The 20580-nt window shown below is 42.5% G+C and overlaps 1 protein-coding gene across 4 annotated transcripts in view; it reads right to left on the reverse strand.

Moving 5' to 3' along the window:
• Nucleotides 1-20580, reverse strand: part of CARD9 (caspase recruitment domain family member 9) — a 31748-nt gene that overhangs the window by 4644 nt on the left and 6524 nt on the right. For 2 of the 4 annotated variants that reach the window (XM_069069190.1, XM_069069192.1), the window contains 9 exons: nucleotides 13884-14139; nucleotides 13447-13584; nucleotides 11811-12115; nucleotides 10961-11140; nucleotides 8970-9113; nucleotides 7050-7175; nucleotides 5494-5685; nucleotides 4784-4825; nucleotides 3618-3666 (listed from right to left, as the gene is read on the reverse strand). In XM_069069190.1, coding sequence (XP_068925291.1) covers nucleotides 3618-3666; nucleotides 4784-4825; nucleotides 5494-5685; nucleotides 7050-7175; nucleotides 8970-9113; nucleotides 10961-11140; nucleotides 11811-12115; nucleotides 13447-13584; nucleotides 13884-14067 — 1360 coding nt within the window. In that variant the 5' untranslated portion in view covers nucleotides 14068-14139. Of the gene's footprint in view, nucleotides 1-3617; nucleotides 3667-4783; nucleotides 4826-5493; nucleotides 5686-7049; nucleotides 7176-8969; nucleotides 9114-10960; nucleotides 11141-11810; nucleotides 12116-13446; nucleotides 13585-13883; nucleotides 14140-16545; nucleotides 16668-20580 lie in introns of all 4 variants that reach the window. The other 2 variants (XM_069069191.1, XM_069069193.1) reach the window with 2 other exon arrangements.

Raw genomic sequence — 20580 nt, forward strand, 5'->3', positions numbered from 1 at the left:
TACTTCCATCTCCTTACCTTCCACTCATGCCTTGCAATCTGTCTTTTAGCCCACAACTCAGTTGGACATTATCTTGTCACTGTCACCAACAGTTTCTTGATTGCTAAATCCAGTGGCTTTTTCCTCCCTCATCTGACCTTTCTGTGTTTCTGACATTGTCGTTACCTCTTCCTGATATTCTCTCCCCCAGCTGGTCCTTCAGTCTATTTGATTGCTCCTTTTCTTTCTCCTTCACCAACTTAACACCTGGCTCCCACCCACTCTGTATGTACATCCCCACCCAGACTCTTCTCTTCTCTCTCTATAGTCTTTCTCTTGACGATCCCAACAGATTCTACGGGTTCAATTAGCATCTCTATGCATATGATTCCTAAATATCTAGCTCTTTTGGCCCACTTGAATCAGTCTTTTATTTCCAACTGCCTCTTGTATGGGCTGAACCAGAGTTAAAATGAGGGGCTGGGCCAAACACCACAAAATGGAAAGCTGTTGTGGGGAGGGGAGGTAGAGAGCCCTCCAAGAGAGACCTCTAACTTTGAGATATAAGGTCCCATGGGGAAACTAGCCCTCCTGGCCAAATGTTGCTGCTAGGTAGGCACCTCCTGGGAGAAGCAACCCCAGGGAAAAGCTGGCAAGGGAGGAGTTCACCTGGAGTCCAGCTACAGAATCTCATACAGCAGTTTCCCATTCCCATTCCCAGTAAGGATTAATTAATCCTTATTGCTAACTAGGTGCGAACCTAAGTTGTTTCTACTTACTGAAAGAGTTCATATATTTTCAGTATAACCTAAATTTTGGTTGTCTGGGGAAAAGCACTGGCTACCCCCACCCTACTAAAGTTTCTGTCCACAGGCATCTAACTCAAAAAGAGAATTCACTGTCTTCCTTCTTAAACATACCCAATTCTAAATGTGCCTATTTGATTACATACATTATCTTTCTAGGTACTTAGGTTCACAACTTGGAAATAATCCTCAGCTTTATACTCTCCCTTAGTCCTCATATTCAACTAGTTGAATCCAATCAAGTAGTGTTGATTTTACCTCTATGACATCCATGGCATACATCTCCTCCTTTCCACTCACATGACCATCACTCTGTCGTGCAAGACCTCACCACCTTTTGCCTGAGCTAGTGAAACACCCTCCTTTCTTCTAGTTAGTCTCCTCCTTTTTCTAATTCATCCCCTACACACATGCCAAAATATTTTAAGTCTAAGCATGTCTACTTTTTGCTCAAAGAGCTCTAGCGGTTCCCTATTTCCTCTAGGACAAAATACAGAATCTGTGTCTGTTCATTTACAGACTACGATCTGGCTCCAATTTGCCTTCCCTGACATCCTATTCCCCAAAATACTTTCTTCATTTCAGTAAACTGGAATGCTAGCTATTCCCCTTTCCAGGCTGTTGTTCCCCATGCCTAGAATGCACTGAGTACCTCATTTCTGCCCCAAGAATGCCCAGCTTCCCTCAAGGCTTAGCTCCGCTCCCCTGTTAGTGTCCTCGGCCTCCTCAAATAGCCTTATCTTTACTTAGTTCTGTATAAGTTGTTTCCTCTCCACCCCAACCCCACAGCCCAGAGTAGAATAGGTGCTCTTTGAAGGCAGAGCCTATTTCATTTTTCATCTTTGTATTCCCAGCACATATGGTCCCTTGCACACAGTAGGCATTTATTGAATGCCTTTTGAATTGGAATGAATTGGACATAATTCAACCCTCTTTAGAGAGTCATTTTCTGATAACACATTGGTCTGTTCCCTATTGGTTGCTATACCCTTAATAAAGATGTTAATAAATTTTCTCATCAGGAAGATGAACAAAGTGGTGAGGAAACTAGAGATTAACCAATCAATCAATTTAATAAACATATATTAAGCACCTATTATGAGCCAGGCAATCCTAGGCTCTGGATACAAAGACAAAAAGAACTCAATCCCTGCCTGAGGGGAGCTTACAGCCTGTGGGAGGTGGACTATATGACAATATATACACACAAAACAGACATAAATACAAATAATTTTGGAAGGCACTAGTAACTGGGAATATCAAGGAAGGTTTCATGTAGGAGGTGATACCTGAGCTGTGCTCTGATGGGAGCTAGGAGTTTCAAGGAGTGGAGGTGAGGAGTTCATTTAAGTATAAGGGGTAGCCTGTGCAGAAACACCTGAAGATCATGCTCTCTGAGGACTAGTGGAGGGAACTAGGGCTGTTTTGCCCCAAGAAGACTCAAGAAGGGACATAATCACTCCTTTTACGTATGAAAAGCCCATCATTTGGAAGAGCAATTAGACTTGTTCCCCTCAGCCCTAGAGAACAGAACAAGGAACATCATGGTTGCCTTACACTAAATGTCAAGAAAAACATTCTAACAATGAGAGCTGCCCTAAAGTGAAAGGGGCTTCTTCCCATCTCTGTCGATTCTCAGTGGCCAGGTGACCACTTCCTGGGGAAGGGGTGGCATGAACATCCAGATCTATAGCATTAGATGAGTCTCTGAGATTGTGATCCTGGCCGCTCTTTCCCTAGGTTCCCTTACAGAATATGTTCTCCCAGCAGGAGATCATGTTTTGGAAGGAGTTGTACATGCTGGAAGGACTGAGAAGTCCACACCACAAACTGCCTTCCCTAGACCATGACCCCTGGGGCTCAGATCTGCAGACTTCTCAGAGCCCTGCCAAACAACAAGCTACCCTCAGAAGAAATATTCCTCCAGGCCAAAGATGCTATTTCCTCCTCCCCTAGGACCCAAGTCTCCCAGGCTGTGCTGGTCAACTCTGTGGCTGCTTCCATTCTTCCTCAAACCCTCTTGCTCTGACCAGAACAGTCCAGCTGTGGTAGGAAGGAGTGAAACTCAGTTCCTCTCCCAGACACAGCTGAGTAACAGCTGATCAGTCAGATATCTTCCAAATGGGAGGTTCTCCTTTTGACACCTTCACTCTGCATGTTGGGGGGAGTGTAAATGGTTCCCCTTTGAACTCTTCTCTGTTTAGAAATCAGAATTGATGTCACACATGGACAGATATGTGAAATGGGGGAAATTGCTTCACAGGCCTTTGCTACTTCCCACCACCACCACCCCCAGTTGCTGCCAGGATGGAAAGAGTGTGACAAAAACCATACTAAAAGTGAAAGTTACTGATAGTCATGACTTAACAAGTTCTCCCTCCTGGGGTAATTAATTGCAATTGAACCAGGCTTTCAATGTCTTAACCCTTAACTTAACAAGTGGCTCTACTGGTGGTATTTTAGGCATCAGTGACAGGCTGGTAGGGGGATGAAAAGAAAGGGAGTCCTAGGTCCTCTCAGTTCATACCACCTTACTAATTCTACCTATGCATAAGTGGCTCTCCCAGAGTCTCCCAAGGTGGTTGCTTAATGACAAAGGACGACCACAGGATTTAAGGTGAAAGAGACCCTAGACAGAGATCAGTTAGTCCAACTCTCTCATTTCACTCATTAAAGAAACTGAGTCCCAAGGGGATTGAGTTACTTGCCCAAAGACAAACAGGTAGTGGGCATCAGAGTGGGATTTGAACACCCAAGTCCTCCGACTACAGAGTTAGTACCCTTTCCACTGTACCACACTGCTGGGGCGCTGAAGTGCAGAGACAGGCTCACTTTTGTTGGAAAGTTGTGCATCCTCCTCCAGGTCCCTGGGAAGAGTTAACTTTGAGAAAGAGACAAACAGCCTAGTTTAGACTTCAATAGTGGCCCTCACCCATAACCTCAAACTGAGTTTCAATCATTTACACCAACTTTGTCCTCTTTCAGACTCTCTCCAAGGTATGCCTCCCACCAAGCCTACTGATGCATTTGAGACCCCCCAAAATGTGATGCATTTGAGACCCCCCCCAGGAATGTGAAAGAGGTGTACCAAGAGGGAAATAAGGGCCTACTGGCCCCTCACTTCTCCTTTTATCTCATAGACCTTTTTGGACAGTCCTAAATTCCCTTCCTTCTCCCTCACTCCCCTCACCCTTGGCATCCAATGGACCATCATGATAGGGAGCTTTTCTTTTTTTGTGCCTGTGACTGAATCATAGCCTCTTTGGGTTATGAATTCAGCAGCAGCTTGTCATTTCTACCAGCCTGGCCCCGACCTCCAAATTTCCCACTGGTATAGTACTTTTTGCTTTGAAAAGTGCTTTCTCCTATCACCTTCCTCAATTCCCCCAACATCCCCAGGAAGCAAAGAGTACTGAAGCTTATGGATAATGGAGAGAGCTTTAAACTTGGAGCCAGCAGAAAAATGGGTTCTAATTCTGACTTTGACATTTATAATGGTGCCTTATAAACAATAGACCCTTAAATCTTCGTAAAATCAAACTGAATTTTGAGCTGTGTGATCAAGGAGAAGACATTTCACCTCTCTAATCCTCAATTTCCTCATTTGCAAAATGGAAATAATAATATTTATACTACCTACTTCACAGGGCAGACTTTGTAAACCTTAAAGCACTACAGAAATGCACTATTATTGTGAAGAAGGAATGGAATCTCCAAAGTAGAGTGATTTACCCAAGGCCTCACAGCTGTCAGATGGCAGAGTTGAGACCAGACTTCTGACTCTAAAGTCCCTGCTTTTTATATGGTGGCCATTGCCTTTCCCTTATGGGCCAATAATTAGACACTGGATAATTCATCAATAAATCTCTTTAGAGCCTGACCCCAGCAATGAGGAAGGGGAAAGGTGGCTCCCAACTAGTTCCTGGTCTAGGCAAAGTTATGAGTCTGGTGAGGAAGGAAAGGGTAATACTCAGAATCAAACTAACGATGACACTCACCTCCTGAGAATTCCTGGGCGAGCTGTCATCTAAGTCCGAACTCTGGGTCACAAGAAAAGAGAAAATTTGTCATGGCATTATCCCTCCTGGATATTTATTCAGTGTGTAAGTACGGGGTGGTAGAGAAGAGAATTGGCTTAGGACGGTAGATAGCATGATGGGGCTTGGAACACAAAGGCAAGTTACTACTCCCTTTGTGTCAAAGAGTCTTAGAACATTAGTTATACAATGAACTCGTCCAATCTCTCCATTTTATAGATGGGGAAACTGAGGCCCCCTGAAGGGCAGTGGCTTGCCAAGGTCATAGGTGAGTTAATAGTGGAGCCAGAACTAGTACCCAGATCCCCTGATTCTTGAAGAAGTGCCCTCAGTCGTGACTGACTGATAAAAAGCAGATCACAGAGGTAAGAAAATCCTAGGCTTGAGGGAAATCATGAGGTAACTGAGCCCACTCCGTGGTCTTCAGAAAAGACCATAACTAGGGGCAGCTAGGTGGCACAGTGAATAGAGCACCAGCCCTGGAGTCAGGAGGACCTGAGTTCAAATTTGGCCTCAGACACTTAACACAAAACTAGCCATGTGACCTTGGACAAATCACTTAACCCCAATTGCCCTGCCCTCCCCCCTCCAAAAAAAAAAAAAGATAACTCTATCCACCAGGGCCAGAGGGAGGAGAGTCCTGACTGTAACAATTCCCCAGTAAAACATACCAGAATAGGTGCCTCCGACTGTAGCTGCTTTAGCTTGCTCTCCATAGACAGCAACTGCCCCTCTTTCTTAAATAGCTGTAACTGCAGCTCATCATACTTTTCACCCAGCTCCCGGATCTGCTTCCGGAGCTCATCCTTTTCCTTCAGACTATTCGAATACTGCAGGTGGAACTCCTCCCTTGTCATGATGGCCTGGGTGGAGGGGGAAGAGCCACAGAAACAGAAGCTGGGTCTCAGCCCCTCAGGAAGAGATGTCCTAGTACCCCAGTGCCCAGAATATAGTCTTTAATCCCATGGGAGGTACAGTAGCTGCCCAAACGTATCCTGATAAAGACTGTGGGATGCAAGCACAGAGATGGACATCAGGGACTGTCTTCCCTAGTGATAGAATCGTGGCCAAATTTTCTTGTTGTTTCAGTTGTATCAGACTCTTCTTGACCCCTTTTGAGGTTTTCTTGGCAAAGACACTGGAGTGATTTGCCATTTACTTCTCAAACTCATTTTACAGATGAAGAGACTGAGGCAAACAGGGTTAAGTGACTTGCCCAGGGTCACACAGCTAGTAAGTGTCTAAGGCCAGATTTGAACTCATGAAGAGGAGTCTTCCTGACTCCAGGCCTGGTGCTCTATCCACTGTGCCACCTAGCTGGCTGTGGTCAAATAGCAGGGTTCATTATATGGGAGGTGGTGCAGAAAGAACATTAGTTCAAGGGACCTAGAACCAAGGTCCTAATCCTGCCTCTGGCCCTTATGGCTATGTGACCCTGAACATGTCACAACCTCCCTTGTCCTCAGTTTCTCCACATATAAAATGAGGGAGTTGAACTACATGTCTTCTGAGGTTTCTTCTAGCTTTAGATCTATTATGAAAATACCTTTTTTTCTAAAACAGATATAGTATATAAGAGATGGAAAGAAGGCCAATAACTTTAGCTTCTTTATCATACACATGGGAAAACTAGACCAGAAGAAGGGGGAATGTCTTTCCCAAGGCTACAAGGCCTGAATGATACCAAAACTCTGGTCCCCTCCAACAACATTCATTGTCATTTTGATTGCCCCTCATTCCCTCTCTCGTGAATCAGGACATTTTCCCAATCTCAGACAGATGAGAAAAGTTATAGAATCATGGAATGGGAGCTGGAAGGAACCTCAGAGGTCATCTCATCCTCCAACTGCTGCATGTCACACACGAGGAAACCAACTTGCCCGGGATTCAGACCCAGGGCCTCCCTTCCCCTTTCACTACATAACCCTCCCGGAGGTTAAAGGCCTCTGCACATTGAAGGCTGCAGGTTGGAGAGGGAGAGTAGGAACCCGGCACAATACCACTGCCTCCACTCTGCCTGGGAGAACCCCCTAAACCCTGCCAGAGATGGGGAGCTCTTGCAAAGGAGACCATGTGCCTCCCTCGTCTCACTGAGAAATCAGCTTAACCTCCCACTGGCATTTCTCTGAGGAGGTCGTGCAGGTGTCTGGGCATACCGACTTCATTTCTTCTGCCTGCACTCTCAGGTGTTGGCTGCCAAGCGCTTGGGTGGACTGCCCGCACATACCTGGTCCCTTTCTATAGCTACTTCCTCCATCTGCTGCAAGATAGCTTCAATACGTTCTTTGTACATCTTGGAGTCCTTGCGCAGGGCCATGCCCTGCAGCTCAAACATTTCCTTCTCTTCTATGCTCTAAGGAGAAAAGGGAAGTCACTGGAGTCGGTGAGCTTCTGGCCCAATCTCTTCCCCCCACTCCTCTGAGCACAGGGCAAGGAAGGATCATCTGAACCAAGCTTTTCCCTCTTCCTCACCCCTCGAGCCCACCCCAACAATTCAGTAAGAAGGTAGGTGGCATCATTCCTAGAAGTAGCGTGACAGATCAGATTAAGGAAGGGAAAATAGGAAGTAAGAACAGGAAAAGGAGGGTGTGGGAGCAGGGGGGAATGAAACTGAAAATGAGCTTGGTGTGTAAGAAGAGGACCTTACACATAGCTGGAGGAGGCAGCCACCATCACCTACTGCTTAGTGATTCCAGGCATCCGAGGAAGGCCCTATACCCACAAGGATCTCCCTACTTCAACCTGTCCCAATGCCTGAAGCCCCCATTAATACTTCATTCCATGGGCATTCAGTACTGCCCTCTTCTGACTCCTAAGATGCAAATCCCCTGGAAAAGGTCATATAGTCAGTCCCTTATACTTCAGTGTGAAGGAGTACATGAGGAGTGAGGGGGAAGGAAGAAGAAAAGAGAGCTTAAAGACAGGAAAAAAATATGAAGAAATGAATTTTATGAGAAAAAAGACAAATAATGGGTATAAAAGTGCTTTGAAGAGTTAAAAGAGCCAACATAAATTATTTTACATTTTTATATTATATTAATATATAACATAATATATGTTATATTTTTATTAAACAGTATTAAATATATAATACTATCACATATTACTAACTATATTAAACATAGATATATTAGGTATTTATATTTACTTGATGAATTCTATTTTATTTAAATATACACAAATATAAATTATTTCATGTTTTATTAAATATAATAATATATTAAATATTATTAGATATATTAAACATATAATATAGTAAATATATTACTAGATATTTACATGTTTATATTTACTTAATGCATTCTATTATATTTAAATTCAAATATAAATGATTTTATGTTTTACATTTATATTTTATTAAATATATAACATATTAAGTGTATTAACATGTAATATGTTAAATATACTATTACATATTTATATTTCTTTGATGAATTCTATTATATTTAAATACACTCAAATAAAAATTATTTTATTATTTTGCCTTTTCTTCCCTGACTGCTGGTAAAGTAAACTAATGAGTTAGACTTGAATAGGTCAGGCACATGCAATTGATGCGATGTGAATCAATAAAAAAGGACAGAGAGGAACTGGCCGGAGCTCCCTCCCTCCTCCTCAGGAGAGGGTGAAGCTGTGACATAGAACCCATCTCTTCTCCAGGCACTTCCCTCTCTCCCCAAGGTATAGCTCCTTATAGAACCTCAGAGTCAGAAGGAATCTCACAGATCATCTAATTCAATCAACACTCAAAAGCCTCTTCCCTACAATAATTCCTAACAAACACTCCTCAAGTCTCCACTCAAAACCCTTCCATAAGAGAGAATGTCCTCCCTGGGTTGCTGATGGGGAGCTGGATGCCTCTGTCTTTTAAGAAGTTTTTCCTTATATCAATTCTAAATTTGTCTCTTTAACCTCCAGCCTTTCCTCCCCTTTCTGGGGCCAAGCTCCCACCTGAGAAGGCTCCAAGGTTCTCAGGAGGCACTGACTCTCTGAGTGACCCCAGGACTGGCCAGAACACTGCCCTCTGAGCAATTAGGTGTCCGTGTCCAAAGTCACCACAGCTGATCTCTGAGCTGGCTAGTTTCGGGATAAGTGGCCTGCTCTGAGGAGGATGTAGCCTTATCCTCCAAGACCTCAGTCAGCCCACCTTGTTCCGAAGAGCCTCAGCTTGCCGCAGCTCCTTTCGTAGATGGAAAATTGTGTTTTCCTTTTCCTGGTGATCCTTCAGAGTCTGCCTCCAATCTTCCTCCAGAATCTGGATATAAGTATTATTCTTGTCCCGCCTTCGTTCCTGAATGATATGGGGGCCAGCAGGGAGATAACAGCTTAATAATCATAATCATAAACATTTGCATTTCAACAAACCCTTTGATGTAAATAGTATAAATATTAGTATCCCCATTTTATAGATGAGAAGAGATGAGAAGACTGAGACAGAGAGAAGGCAAATTGACTTGTCTGAGGTCATATAGATAACAGTCAAGCTAGGAAATGAATTCAGGTCATAAGAATCAAGGATCTTAGATTTGGAGGCAGAAGGAATATTGGCCCAATCCAAGCCATTTTACAGAGAAGGAAACTGAGGTCCATAGAGATTAAATGACTTATCTATGGTCATACAGGTAGTAAGTGGCAGAGCCATGATTTGAACCCAGGTCCTCTGACCTTATCAGTACTCCTACTGAATCATGCTGCTTGATCCCAAAACAAGTTGATAGGTCTGCCACTTAAAAATACCTCCCTATATCCACCTGGGCAAATCACATCACATTTCTGAGTTTCACTTTCCTCATCTGTAAAAAATGGGGCTAATAATACTTGCACTATCTACCTGACAGGGATTTGAGGAAAATGCTTTGCTAACTTTAAAGTGTCACCAAAATGTGAGTCAGTAAGTTAATACCATTTTTATTATTTCTCTATTTAAGTCCATCCTGAGAAGAATGCAAGTTCTGGCAGCTTGTGTGAAACTGGTGAGGCTTGGGGGGTGGGGGAGGGAAAGGAGTTTTAAGAACTCTAAAAACATCTTCAAAGTCACAGAGAAGCTATGAATTACATTAGCAGGTGGGGACTGTGGGGAGCTAGGGTTAGGGTCATGAAATAAAAAATCTTTGACACTGAAATAAGATATAATAATAATAATGACTATTGTTAACATTGTCAGGGAAGTGTGGGAAATACAAAGACATATAAGATATGGGTCCTACCCTTAGGAGGCTTGTGATCTGGTTAACCTATTTGTGAAATGGGTCTTAGAGATTTCAGGGGATTGCAAACCTGTAATATTCCTTCTGCCTTTTTAAAAATTTAATTTTATTTCATTTTTAGATCTTTATTCTTTCTGTTCTATCTTCCCCACAACCATTACCAAAACTGAGAAAGCAAGAAAAATATTCCAAATGTTCCAAAAATACACAGTCAAGCAAAACAAATTGCCCCATTGGCCATGTCCAGAAAAATATGTCTGTGCTCTATCGGGAGGTGAATGACATGTTTTCAAGATGAGTCCTTTGGAATTATGGTTAGTCATGTTGATCAGTATTCCTAAATCTGTCTTTGTAAAGACAGAATTGTTTGTCTTTTTTTTTTTTTACAATATTTTTACATATTGTTGTTATTGTATAAATGGTTCCAGTTCTGCTCACTTTTTGCATCAGTTCATACAAGTCTTTTCAAACTTCTTTGGAGCAGCTAGGTGGCACAGTGAATAGAGCACCGACCCTGGAGTCAGGAGGACCTGAGTTCAAATCTGACCTCAAACACAACACAAAAACTAGCCGTATGACCTTGGGCAAGTCATTTAACTCCATACCTACCTTCCCCCCTCCAAAAAGCAAAAAAAAAAAAAAAAACCCAACAAACTTCTCTAAAACCATCCCCTTCATCGTTTCTTATAGCACAAGAGTATTCCATCATATTCAGAAATCAAAAATTGTTCAGCCATCCGTCAATGGATTACCACTCCCTCAATTTCCAATTCCTTGTCACCACAAAAAGAGCTGCTAGTAGTATTTTGTACATAGGAATATTCCCTCTGCCTTGAAGATCATTTCCCCAGCCCCCAAGGCACCCCCAAGGCATCCTCCTAATTCTCCTCAGAATAAGCCCCAAGCCCTTGGTGCCAGGTGGCTGACCTACCCTCATGGAGCTCTCCAGTTCTTGAATCTTTGCTTGAAGAAGGTCCTTCTCCTGCTGGATCTCCCACATAACCTCCTGACTTGGCCTCTGCTCCATAGCATGCCTGAGTTTCATTGTGTGCTTCCTCTCTACCTTGCAGTCATCCTCAGCCTTCATCAGGTTATGCCTTAGTCGGTCTATCTGCAAGAGGATCATTCACCCCCATCAAATTCCTCCCATACCCTCCAGGACACTCCATTTTTTTTTTTTGCTAGTTTTGCCTCTGATCCCTGAGAAGTCAAAGGAGAAAAGACCCTTGCTCAACTTGCAAATTGTTACCTCTGCTCCCACCTTGGCTTTTACCCAGAAACAATCGCCATGGTGCCTCTGCTAGGCTTGGAAGGCTATTTGATGACAGCATGTCAATGACACAGCTGGAATTAGAGTTACCCATTGGCTAGGGAGCTACTCTACTTTCAAAGTGTCAGAGAGAGTCAAAACCCCTGCTGTAGACCACCCTGACAGCTAGGAAAAATGGGAGATTTACAAACACATACACATTAAGTCAAGAGAGACTCAGAAACTGAGATATAGACACCGATAAATTCATCTAGATTTAGGAGCAGACAAAAAGATAGATAGACCCAGAGAGACACAGATCCAAAAACAGACCCAGAGATGGGCACAGAAACTGATCTAGGCCCAGAGGCAGAAATAAACCCCAACCCAGAGTTAGACAAACAGAAACGGAAGGACTGACATTGAGAGACATGGAGTCAGAGCCAGATCCTGAGCCAGAGGGAGACCTAGAGACAGACAAATCCAACCCCAGAGACAGCCACAACATGCAGGGGACAGGAGATGGGTGCACCTCGAGCTGAAGGTCACGGTTCCTCATGAGTGCCGCGTTTTTTTCCTCACTCTGCCTGGCATAGAGCATGGCCAAGTCATAGTTCTCATCCTTGCACCTCTTGAGCTCTCGGCTAGAGGCCTCACACTCGTCCTTCATCTTCTGCACCCGTTCCTGGTGCTTACGCAGCATGCTGTCCTTCACCCGCATTTCCTTGATATAGTCATCCTTGGCACTCAATATCACGTTCAGGTCTTGCACCTTCTTCTGCAGCTTCATGACTTCATTCATGAGCAACTGTGTCAGGCCTGACTCCCCGGAAGCATCTGTCCAACCACAGGGATTTTCAAACACACAGTTATGTCCCTCTTGACCCAAGCCCATCTTCCCACCCCACTCTATCCCCCATTTTTCTATCAACAGAGGCTCACATATGTACCCATTGTGGATAACTTTGTAAGCTTCAGAGAAAACAAGGGCACAACACCCTCCTCAGGAGGCCAGGCAGAAGGTTCAAGAATAAAGGTCATTTTGACTCCATCTCCTCCCTCACAGAAAATCACAAATATGCCAGCTTTCAGATCTTCCTAGGAGATCCACCAAGAACAAGTGGACCTCATGCAGATTAGTGATTTAACACTTTCAATGGCTATACTGTTCATTTCAGAGATGGGAAAACCAAGGTCCTGCATGATAATCTGTAGGATTTGAGTTAGTAAGTATATATCATTACCCTTTTCCAATATGCTCAGAGCACTGAAATTGCAGTATTAGTTTAATGATCGGAAGACCCAAGTTCAAATCTCAGCCCTAAAAATGATTAGCTACATGAATATGGGCATCCAAACCTCTTTGAACTACAATTTCTTCATCTTAAAAATGGGGATGTTATTACTCCGGGTCTACCTGCCTTACATAGTTGTTGTAAGAAAAAGTTGTTGCTTTAACATGGCAAACATGGAAATGTGTTTTGCATGATTTCATATGTATAGTGGGTATCATATTGTTTGCCTACTCAATGAGTGGAGGAAAGGTGGCAGGGAAAGAATTTGAAACTCAAAATTTTTTGAATGAATTTTTTAAAGAAAGAAAAGTGCTTTATAAATCTTAAAGAATGAGAGAAATGGGAGCTATTAACATTACCAATTTTTGTTCATTAAAAAAAAAGGACTCAAGATTCTTATGTGAGGCAGCATCCATCTTCCTAATGCCCCTGCCCAAGGCAAAGTCCAAGAAATTTAGGTACATTTTGAAGATGAGAAAACTCAAGCAAGGAGGGCTTGGGATGATATGGTTGAGAATGGAACTCTTGTCCATTTGATCAACTTTCTAAACGGCTGCTAAGCATGGCCTGCCCCCACCCCATCCCGCCATGTAAACGCCCTAAAGTATAACATCACTTTGTAGAACACTCCCTGGATTATTCATATCTTCAGACTCTTTCATTAGCATGGACAAATGAACATCAGTTAAAAGTACCAATCACGTATGCTTTTATAGAACTTTTAACATCTCAGAATGTTTTTACCTCCATTAACTCACATGATGGGAGGTAGGCAGGCATTATAATTTCCATTTTACAAAGTGAGAAATTGAAACCCTGAGAGTTTAGATTATTTGCTGAGCCAGTTCTCCTTACTGTCTGAACCAATCTTACCTATTATCATAGAGAAGACCCTAGTGGGCTCCTTCCCAGTGACCTTCTTATATAGCTGTGGGTAATAAAGTTCTAGACTCTCCAGGAAGGCCACATACCCCTTGTGACCAGTCCTTTGGAGGATGTCCAAAAGAACACCTAAAAAACAAAGAGAATTAGAGGTAAAACCAGAGACAATTTTCCTAAAACATGTTTCCCTTGGACAGGGCTGAGCTGTATTCTGAGATGCTTGGTTTGGACTAGAAACTGTCCAGGTCTGGGTACTTGAAACCCACAGTATGTCAGTTATCTTCCAGGAATGCTTCATGGCCACATGTCTATATATGTGTATTAGATTTTCAGGGGAAGCTGTTGCTTGGCACAGCTGGTCTGTGCCAATGGTCACAAGATGGAATGGGGGTGGGTGGATTTGGTTAGAGAAGGAGGACAATACTGACCTACTTTCCTTTTTCGAATGACCAGGTTGGGATCATTGAGAACTTGTTCCTCATCATCTAGGTTAATGACCTTACACTGTCGGAGGTATGGTGTAATCCTAGAAGGGTCGATGACGGAGATAAGCTTCACTCGAAAGCCCTCGAGCATATTCCAACACTCCTCATCATTTTCATAGTCTGACATGGTGGGGCAGATGATTTTCTGGAAAATACTCACTGCTACTGGAGAGAGCCAAACAGAAGCTGGACAAACCACCTGTGGGCAAGTATGAGGAATTTCAAGTCCTTCATTATACTGTCCATTCCTCAAAGATCATAGAGGTGTAAGAATTTAGAGTGATAAAGGACCATAGAGAAAAATCTAACCAACCTGTCCTCCCATTTTGCAGACAAGGAAACCTGAGACAGATACTGTCAAAGATACTTGAAGAATGGTATGTATCAGCGGAACCATAACTAAGAATTCTGGCTTCTGGGACATATTCACTTAAAGGAATGGGGTCTAGGATGTTATGATTCCTGTGCATGGGTAGCGTAACCTGGAGACAGAGGTCATGGGAGGTAAGTAAGCTGAAGACACAGAAAGCCAAGATGTTGGAAGGGAAGGGAAGAGAATTCCCCTGAGCCAGGTACTGAACTTATTGAGAGTGGGAGAGAGTAAGCATGTGGTCCCTAAATGGCAGCAAAAGGGTCTAGATAGGATACAATGAACTTTAAAGAAAGAGTGTAAAGGTGGGAAAAGTGATTGCCCAGTGACAATGGCAGAGGAAGAGTCAGAAAATAAGGGTGGAGAACAAAGACAAGGGCATCTTTTCTTCTTGGTCCTTGGTTATCTAGTGGCAAGAGAGAAGGAGTATCTGGCCTTGAAGATGGCACCAAGAGATGTGGTGTCTTCAGGAGAAAAAGCTACTCCTGGTAATGAGTAGCAGGAGAAGAAGGTGTGAGGGGATGGCCGCTACAATAAAGGATGAATCTACAGGGCACCATGGGAAGGGAGGGCATAGGATGCATAGGTACTGATGGCTAGAGCTGGCTAAGTTTACTAAGTGTGGTTCAAGGGGCCCATATGATTTTCCTCCTTCCCCCCACTCCACAATCTGTGTGGTACAGGCCCTAGGTCAGGCCACATCATAGGGAAAACCCATCCAGGTGGGAATGTGGGCCCCAGAAGATGGAGTTGACAGTTATGTGAACCTGGGGATGGGGGTATCTGCACAGGGGCTGGTCAAGAACAGACTGGCAAACTGGTGTTCTGCCAGGTGGGAGGAAGCACATTCCCTTACATGTTGGTACTTGGGGCAAAGGTTTGATTGACCATGCTAGTTACAGCTCTGGGGGTCAGACACAGAAATGCAAAAAGGGGTGCCAAAGAGCTTCGGAGGGGCTGCATTGGAAGGGCTGTATGCATTTTAAAAGTAAAACTTGTCTATTAACAGTGTATGAATGTATGGAGCCACTGGATAATCACCATGGGGATATAATGAGCATAGAGGATCCTCATAGCATGTCAGTCAGTCAGTAAGCATTGCCGATCGCCTACTGCGTGTCAGACGGTGTTCTGAGCACTGTGAATACAAAGAAGGACAAAAGACAGACCTTGCTCTCAAAGAGCTCTGAGGACAGATTAATCAAGAGAAGGGAGGTACTAGCATTAAAAAGGATCCAGAAAAATGGTGATACAAGTGGAACGGAGTAAAGCTGCCAGGAGTCTACAGAGATTAGAAAAGGTACAGTGAAAGGGGTGACTTTCCTGGACCCAGAAGGCAGCTGACACATATAAGACATTTTGGCACGCAGGACATGGACAAAGCGTATTAAAAAGAAGCTGCTGCCAATTTGAGCAGCTTACCTGAAGGGGCATCGGCAGTAGAGGGACTCAGGAGCTGGTTACCATTGGCTTCTTTTCTTTGAAAGGGGATCAGAGCAACATGAACAATATCCTAATGATGACTGAAAATTTGCCTGATAAATGTAGACTTTCCCACCCATGAGACCTTAAGCATGGCACTCTCTGGGCCTCAGTTTCTTCATCAACAAAATGGGAATAATTGGACTAACTACTAATGTGCTTTGTAAACCTTGGAGTATTATAGAAATGTGAGTTGTTATTATCACAATGATGCTACATAATGGTGGGTGGGGCTCTTAACGGGATTGAGCCGAGGAAGGCAAAGAGGAAGAGGAGTCTAAGGGGAGGGAGTAGTGGCAACTAAGGGAAAAGAGACAGACTTATTGAGGGTTTTTTGCTGTTACATTGCACCAAGGAAATGGTTTTGAAAAACTAGCAGAGAGAAAAGTCCCTCATCTGTTAATATTCTTTGACCAACAGATCCCATTACCGAACATATATCCACAAAAAGTCAAAGGCAGAAAGAAAAGTCCTATATATCCGAAAATATTTATATAAAGACTTTTTGTGGTAACAAAGAACAGTAACAACAAAAAAGTAAACAGAATAACATTTGCACCATAAGAAACAATGAATATGTGGAAATTCAGAGATGGGAAGACTCCATTTGAAGTGATGCACACTGAAGTAAGCAGATCCAAGAAAACACTATATAAAATGCCTACAATAATGTAAACAGAGCATTAAAACAAGCCAAACTCTTGTAACTGTGGTGCCCAGTCTTGGCCCTATAGAAGATTAGGAGATAATTACCTCTACTTTTGTTAGGGATGTGAGAAGCTATGGAGGTGGATTGCAGGCACAGATGCTGGGAGGTGTGGTCACCATGTTGGTTAGCTTTGATCAGTTATTTTTCTTTGCTCCAATGGACATCACTGGAGGGGAAGGTGGGGGAGAAGCAATCTCTTGTAAAAACTGAAAGTATCACTAAAATTTACTTTAGAAAAACAAGGCACAGTTGTGTCAGTTTAATTGTTTTCTTTCAGTTTTGTTCATCTTTTATGTTCAGAATTTCTATTTTCTAGATTTTTTAAATTTTTCTAAATTTTATTTTTATCTATTTATTATCTAATATTTATTTATTATATCGAATATATATTAATATATCTAATATTATTTATTATTTTTCTCATTTTAATTTTTCTAATTTCTATTTTCTAGCAACATAATTTCTATGTTTGGTTCATTCATTCCTCTCTACCATGTGCTCCTGACTCTCTGAACTGCACTTTTTCTACCATGCCATAGAAACTTCTTCACCCTGGAAGCTCATTCCACCTCTGGACTTCACACTTGGAAGTATCCCTATGCCTTCTTCTCTGTTTGGCTGGTTCCTTCTAGAACTTTCATCTTAAGGAGATCACCCAGGCCAGCTATGTCTTCATTCCTTTCTAAGCTGCACTCCTGACTCTTCCAGACTTTCTCTAGCCTGGCACCTTTATCTCTTCTCTACCCTGCTGCTTTTCAGCTTGATTGAATATGAGCTCCTTGAGGGCAGAGACTATCCTTCTGTATGTATTTGTATTCCCAGTGCTTAGCACAGTGCCTGGCACATGGTCAATAAACAAAACATGTGTGTTGACTTGACTAAGTTTTTTTTCATTTGTTGATACTTCAGGAGTTTTTTTTTTAGTTGTATATCCAATTTGTTTATTTCTTCTTTCTCTCTTTTGCTGAGGTTTAGTGACATAAAAAGATTCCGTTGGCCACATCCCTCAAATTTTGGTATGTTGTTTCATTATTGTATTTCACTCTGATGAAATTATTTATTGTTTCTGTGATTTGTTCTTTGACCCATAAATTCTTCAAACTTAAGTTTATCATTTAAGTGTGAATCCTTTCATGAAAGGCCCTCTGTTAATTATAATTTTTATTGTGGTGTGGTTGAGTCAAGAATGATTTGAATATTTTTGCTTTTCTGTATTTGTTTATGAGGTTTTTTATGCCCTAGCATAAGGACAATTATTGTAAAAGTGCCATGCATAGCAGGGAAAGTTTTAAATTCCTTCCTATTGCTATCCACTAGTCACTAAAGATCTATCTAATTTTTCCAAAGTCCTTTTCTTGTTTATCCTTTGTTGTTAAATATGTCTTTGAGAAGAGTACACTGAAGTTCTCAAACTGACTTTTGCCATTTATTTCTTCTTGTAATCTTATTAACCTTGGGGGGGGGGGGTTTTAGATGCTAGGACATTCAGTGCACATTATATTAAGTATTGATGTTGTTTCATTATCTATAGTGCTTTTAAGCATAATGTAATTTCTTTGTTTATTTTTCTGGGGCACCTGAAGCATCATATTAGCTTGCATTTACATAATACTTTATGTACATAAGCATATACATTGTGTTTTTAAGCTTCCTTTGTCTAGTTCAAATGAAAGTGAACTTCGCACATGCCCACTTCCCTTACCTTTTCCTTTATGTTTTTATACTCTTCTCACAGCACCCTAATCACGGGCCATAGATACAGGAGATCACTAATGCTTCTCTTCAAATTGATAATTTTTTTAAAGTTTAAAAATTAAATTTTTTTTTTTTTGCTTTTTTGGAGGGGGGAAGGCAGGGCAATTGGGGTTAAGTGACTTGCCCAAAAGTACTCACACGGCTAGTAAGTGTTAAGTATCTGAGGTCAAATTTGAACTCAGGTCCTCCTGACTCCAGGGCTGGTGCTCTATTCACTGCACCACCTAGCTGCCCCTATGGTGCTCTTTTTAGATCATCGCTGGGGTATGTGTGGGAGAGTTGGGCCTCCTCTGTGCCCTTTCATGACGCTGGTCTCTACTCCTCTGAGCACTACTTCCCAGTCTCCTTTGCCAGATAATCATCGATGTCTTGTTTTCTAACTCAGAGAAAAGATAACCCCACTTCAAGTTGCTGAAATTTCTACTCATTGCTCCTCAAGCAGGACAATGCTATAATCCCTAATTTATGATTGCCTTTAGATTCTTGAATATAGTGATTTTGTCTGCCCTAAGATTTTTCTTCTCTAAGCTGAACATCTTCAGCATCTTGTATGCTACAAGTAGAATGTACCACCTTGAAGATACGACCAGTATCTAACATTATGTCTTGCATACAATAGGCACTTAATAAATGTTTGCTGACTAGAATTCAACCAATTCTTGCATGACATGGTCATCCTCTAACCCTGTTCTGAATCCTTTCCAATTTGCCGGTGGCCTTCTTAAAATGTCAAGTCTAGGAGGAAATGCGAAATCTCACTCTTGGTCTGAACAAGGCAGAGGACTGTAGGACTATCCTGTCTCTGAATGCGCCTTTGGAGGATCAGTTTTCAGAGTTGGGAGGAAGATGAAAGACATGTTTTTAAAGTGGGTAAAGTAGAAGGGTCTGGATGCTTCTGTGCTTTTCCGGCCCAAAGAGGAAGTGAGTGTAGCACTTGGGACATACCCTTTTATAATGGACCACCAGAAAAGCAATACCAGGTTCAAGAAACCCGATGGTTCCATATTCACTCACAATCTAGAGGACTAGAGGATGTAATTAGTTAAAAGTGAAGATGGTTAATGAAATGGAAGAAAAGAGGAAGAAGAGAAAGGGGAAGAGGAAGAGGAGGAGAAGAGGAGATCCCTTCTCTGGAATCTTTGTGGCTCAACCTCCTTACAAATATATTCACTATTTGTGGGAAGAGAAGACACGCGTAGGGGACACATACATAAAGCATATTCATTGCCTGGTCAGGACATCATATTATAGTTCCCATTGGGCTTTGTGTCATATATACCTGCCAATTTCGGTCTCTTGGCTTGCCAGTTCTTTTACATGTCAATCAAATTCATCCCCCACCTTCAATCTATCCACAGAGCTTTGACTAGTCTTCCAGGTATCTGTCCCTACCCTTTCTTCCTCATCCAGACTTTTGGGGAAAGGAATTAGAGGAAACTTCTAATCTAATTCTCTAACACACAGCTGGGGAATGTGGTTAAACTAGCCAGAATCAGGGTTGGAGGGAAGAGTGGTTAGGGAAAGGTTTCCCTAAAGGGCAGTGGGAATATCCTACCCCTCCTCACCCACTTTGGGATCAGGGATGTAGAGGGAACCTCTTTAGCGAACAAGGCTAGTAAGTTGCAGAATTTCAAGTCAGAAGATGAGGAGGGCAGGAAGAATACCAGTCGTCATGGAATTTCAATAGTCAAAGACTGATTCATGGGGAGGATACCCTTTTCTCTGACAACTTAGAATGAAGTAATGGGATTCGTCCAATGAGGGGCCAGTCCTGGGTGCATGCCAATGCTGAGCTTACTCCTGGAATTACTTGATGATACAGAACGGCAGGGCCCAGTTCTTTACTTTTGAGCATATGCTGCTATTCTAAGACTGTTTCCTGACCAATTATTGTGGCCAAAAAAAAAAAGATGGGTCCTGTGCTTGGCTGCTGTGCTGGAACTGGATCTGTGTGTCTACAAAAGGTTTCAATGACGACACATTTTGCTTTTTTCCTCCCTGATTGCATTTAGGTGAGGAAGACAAACTGCAGCACTGTTCCTCCCACCCTCTCCCTGGCCATGCTCCTCAGGCTTCCCATTACAATAATAACGATAGCACACATGCAGCATGATAGCCCTTTAAAGTTGCTTTTACTCAGGCATTTGCTATAACCGAGCAAGGGCGGTTATTAGCACCTAAGGCCTTTGTCCCAATGCAACACTTCACATTTCTATGGGACCATCTCCTAATACATTTTTGCTGCCAGAGATCAAGGAGTCACACCCACATCCAGGAGAGAGAGAGAGAGAGAGAGAGAGAGAGAGAGAGAGAGAGAGAGAGAG

Source organism: Petaurus breviceps, unplaced genomic scaffold, assembly GCF_028583685.1.
Source record: "Petaurus breviceps papuanus isolate PSGF00001 unplaced genomic scaffold, PetGlider_PUasm1.0 90779, whole genome shotgun sequence".
Taxonomy (NCBI): Eukaryota; Metazoa; Chordata; class Mammalia; order Diprotodontia; family Petauridae; genus Petaurus; species Petaurus breviceps.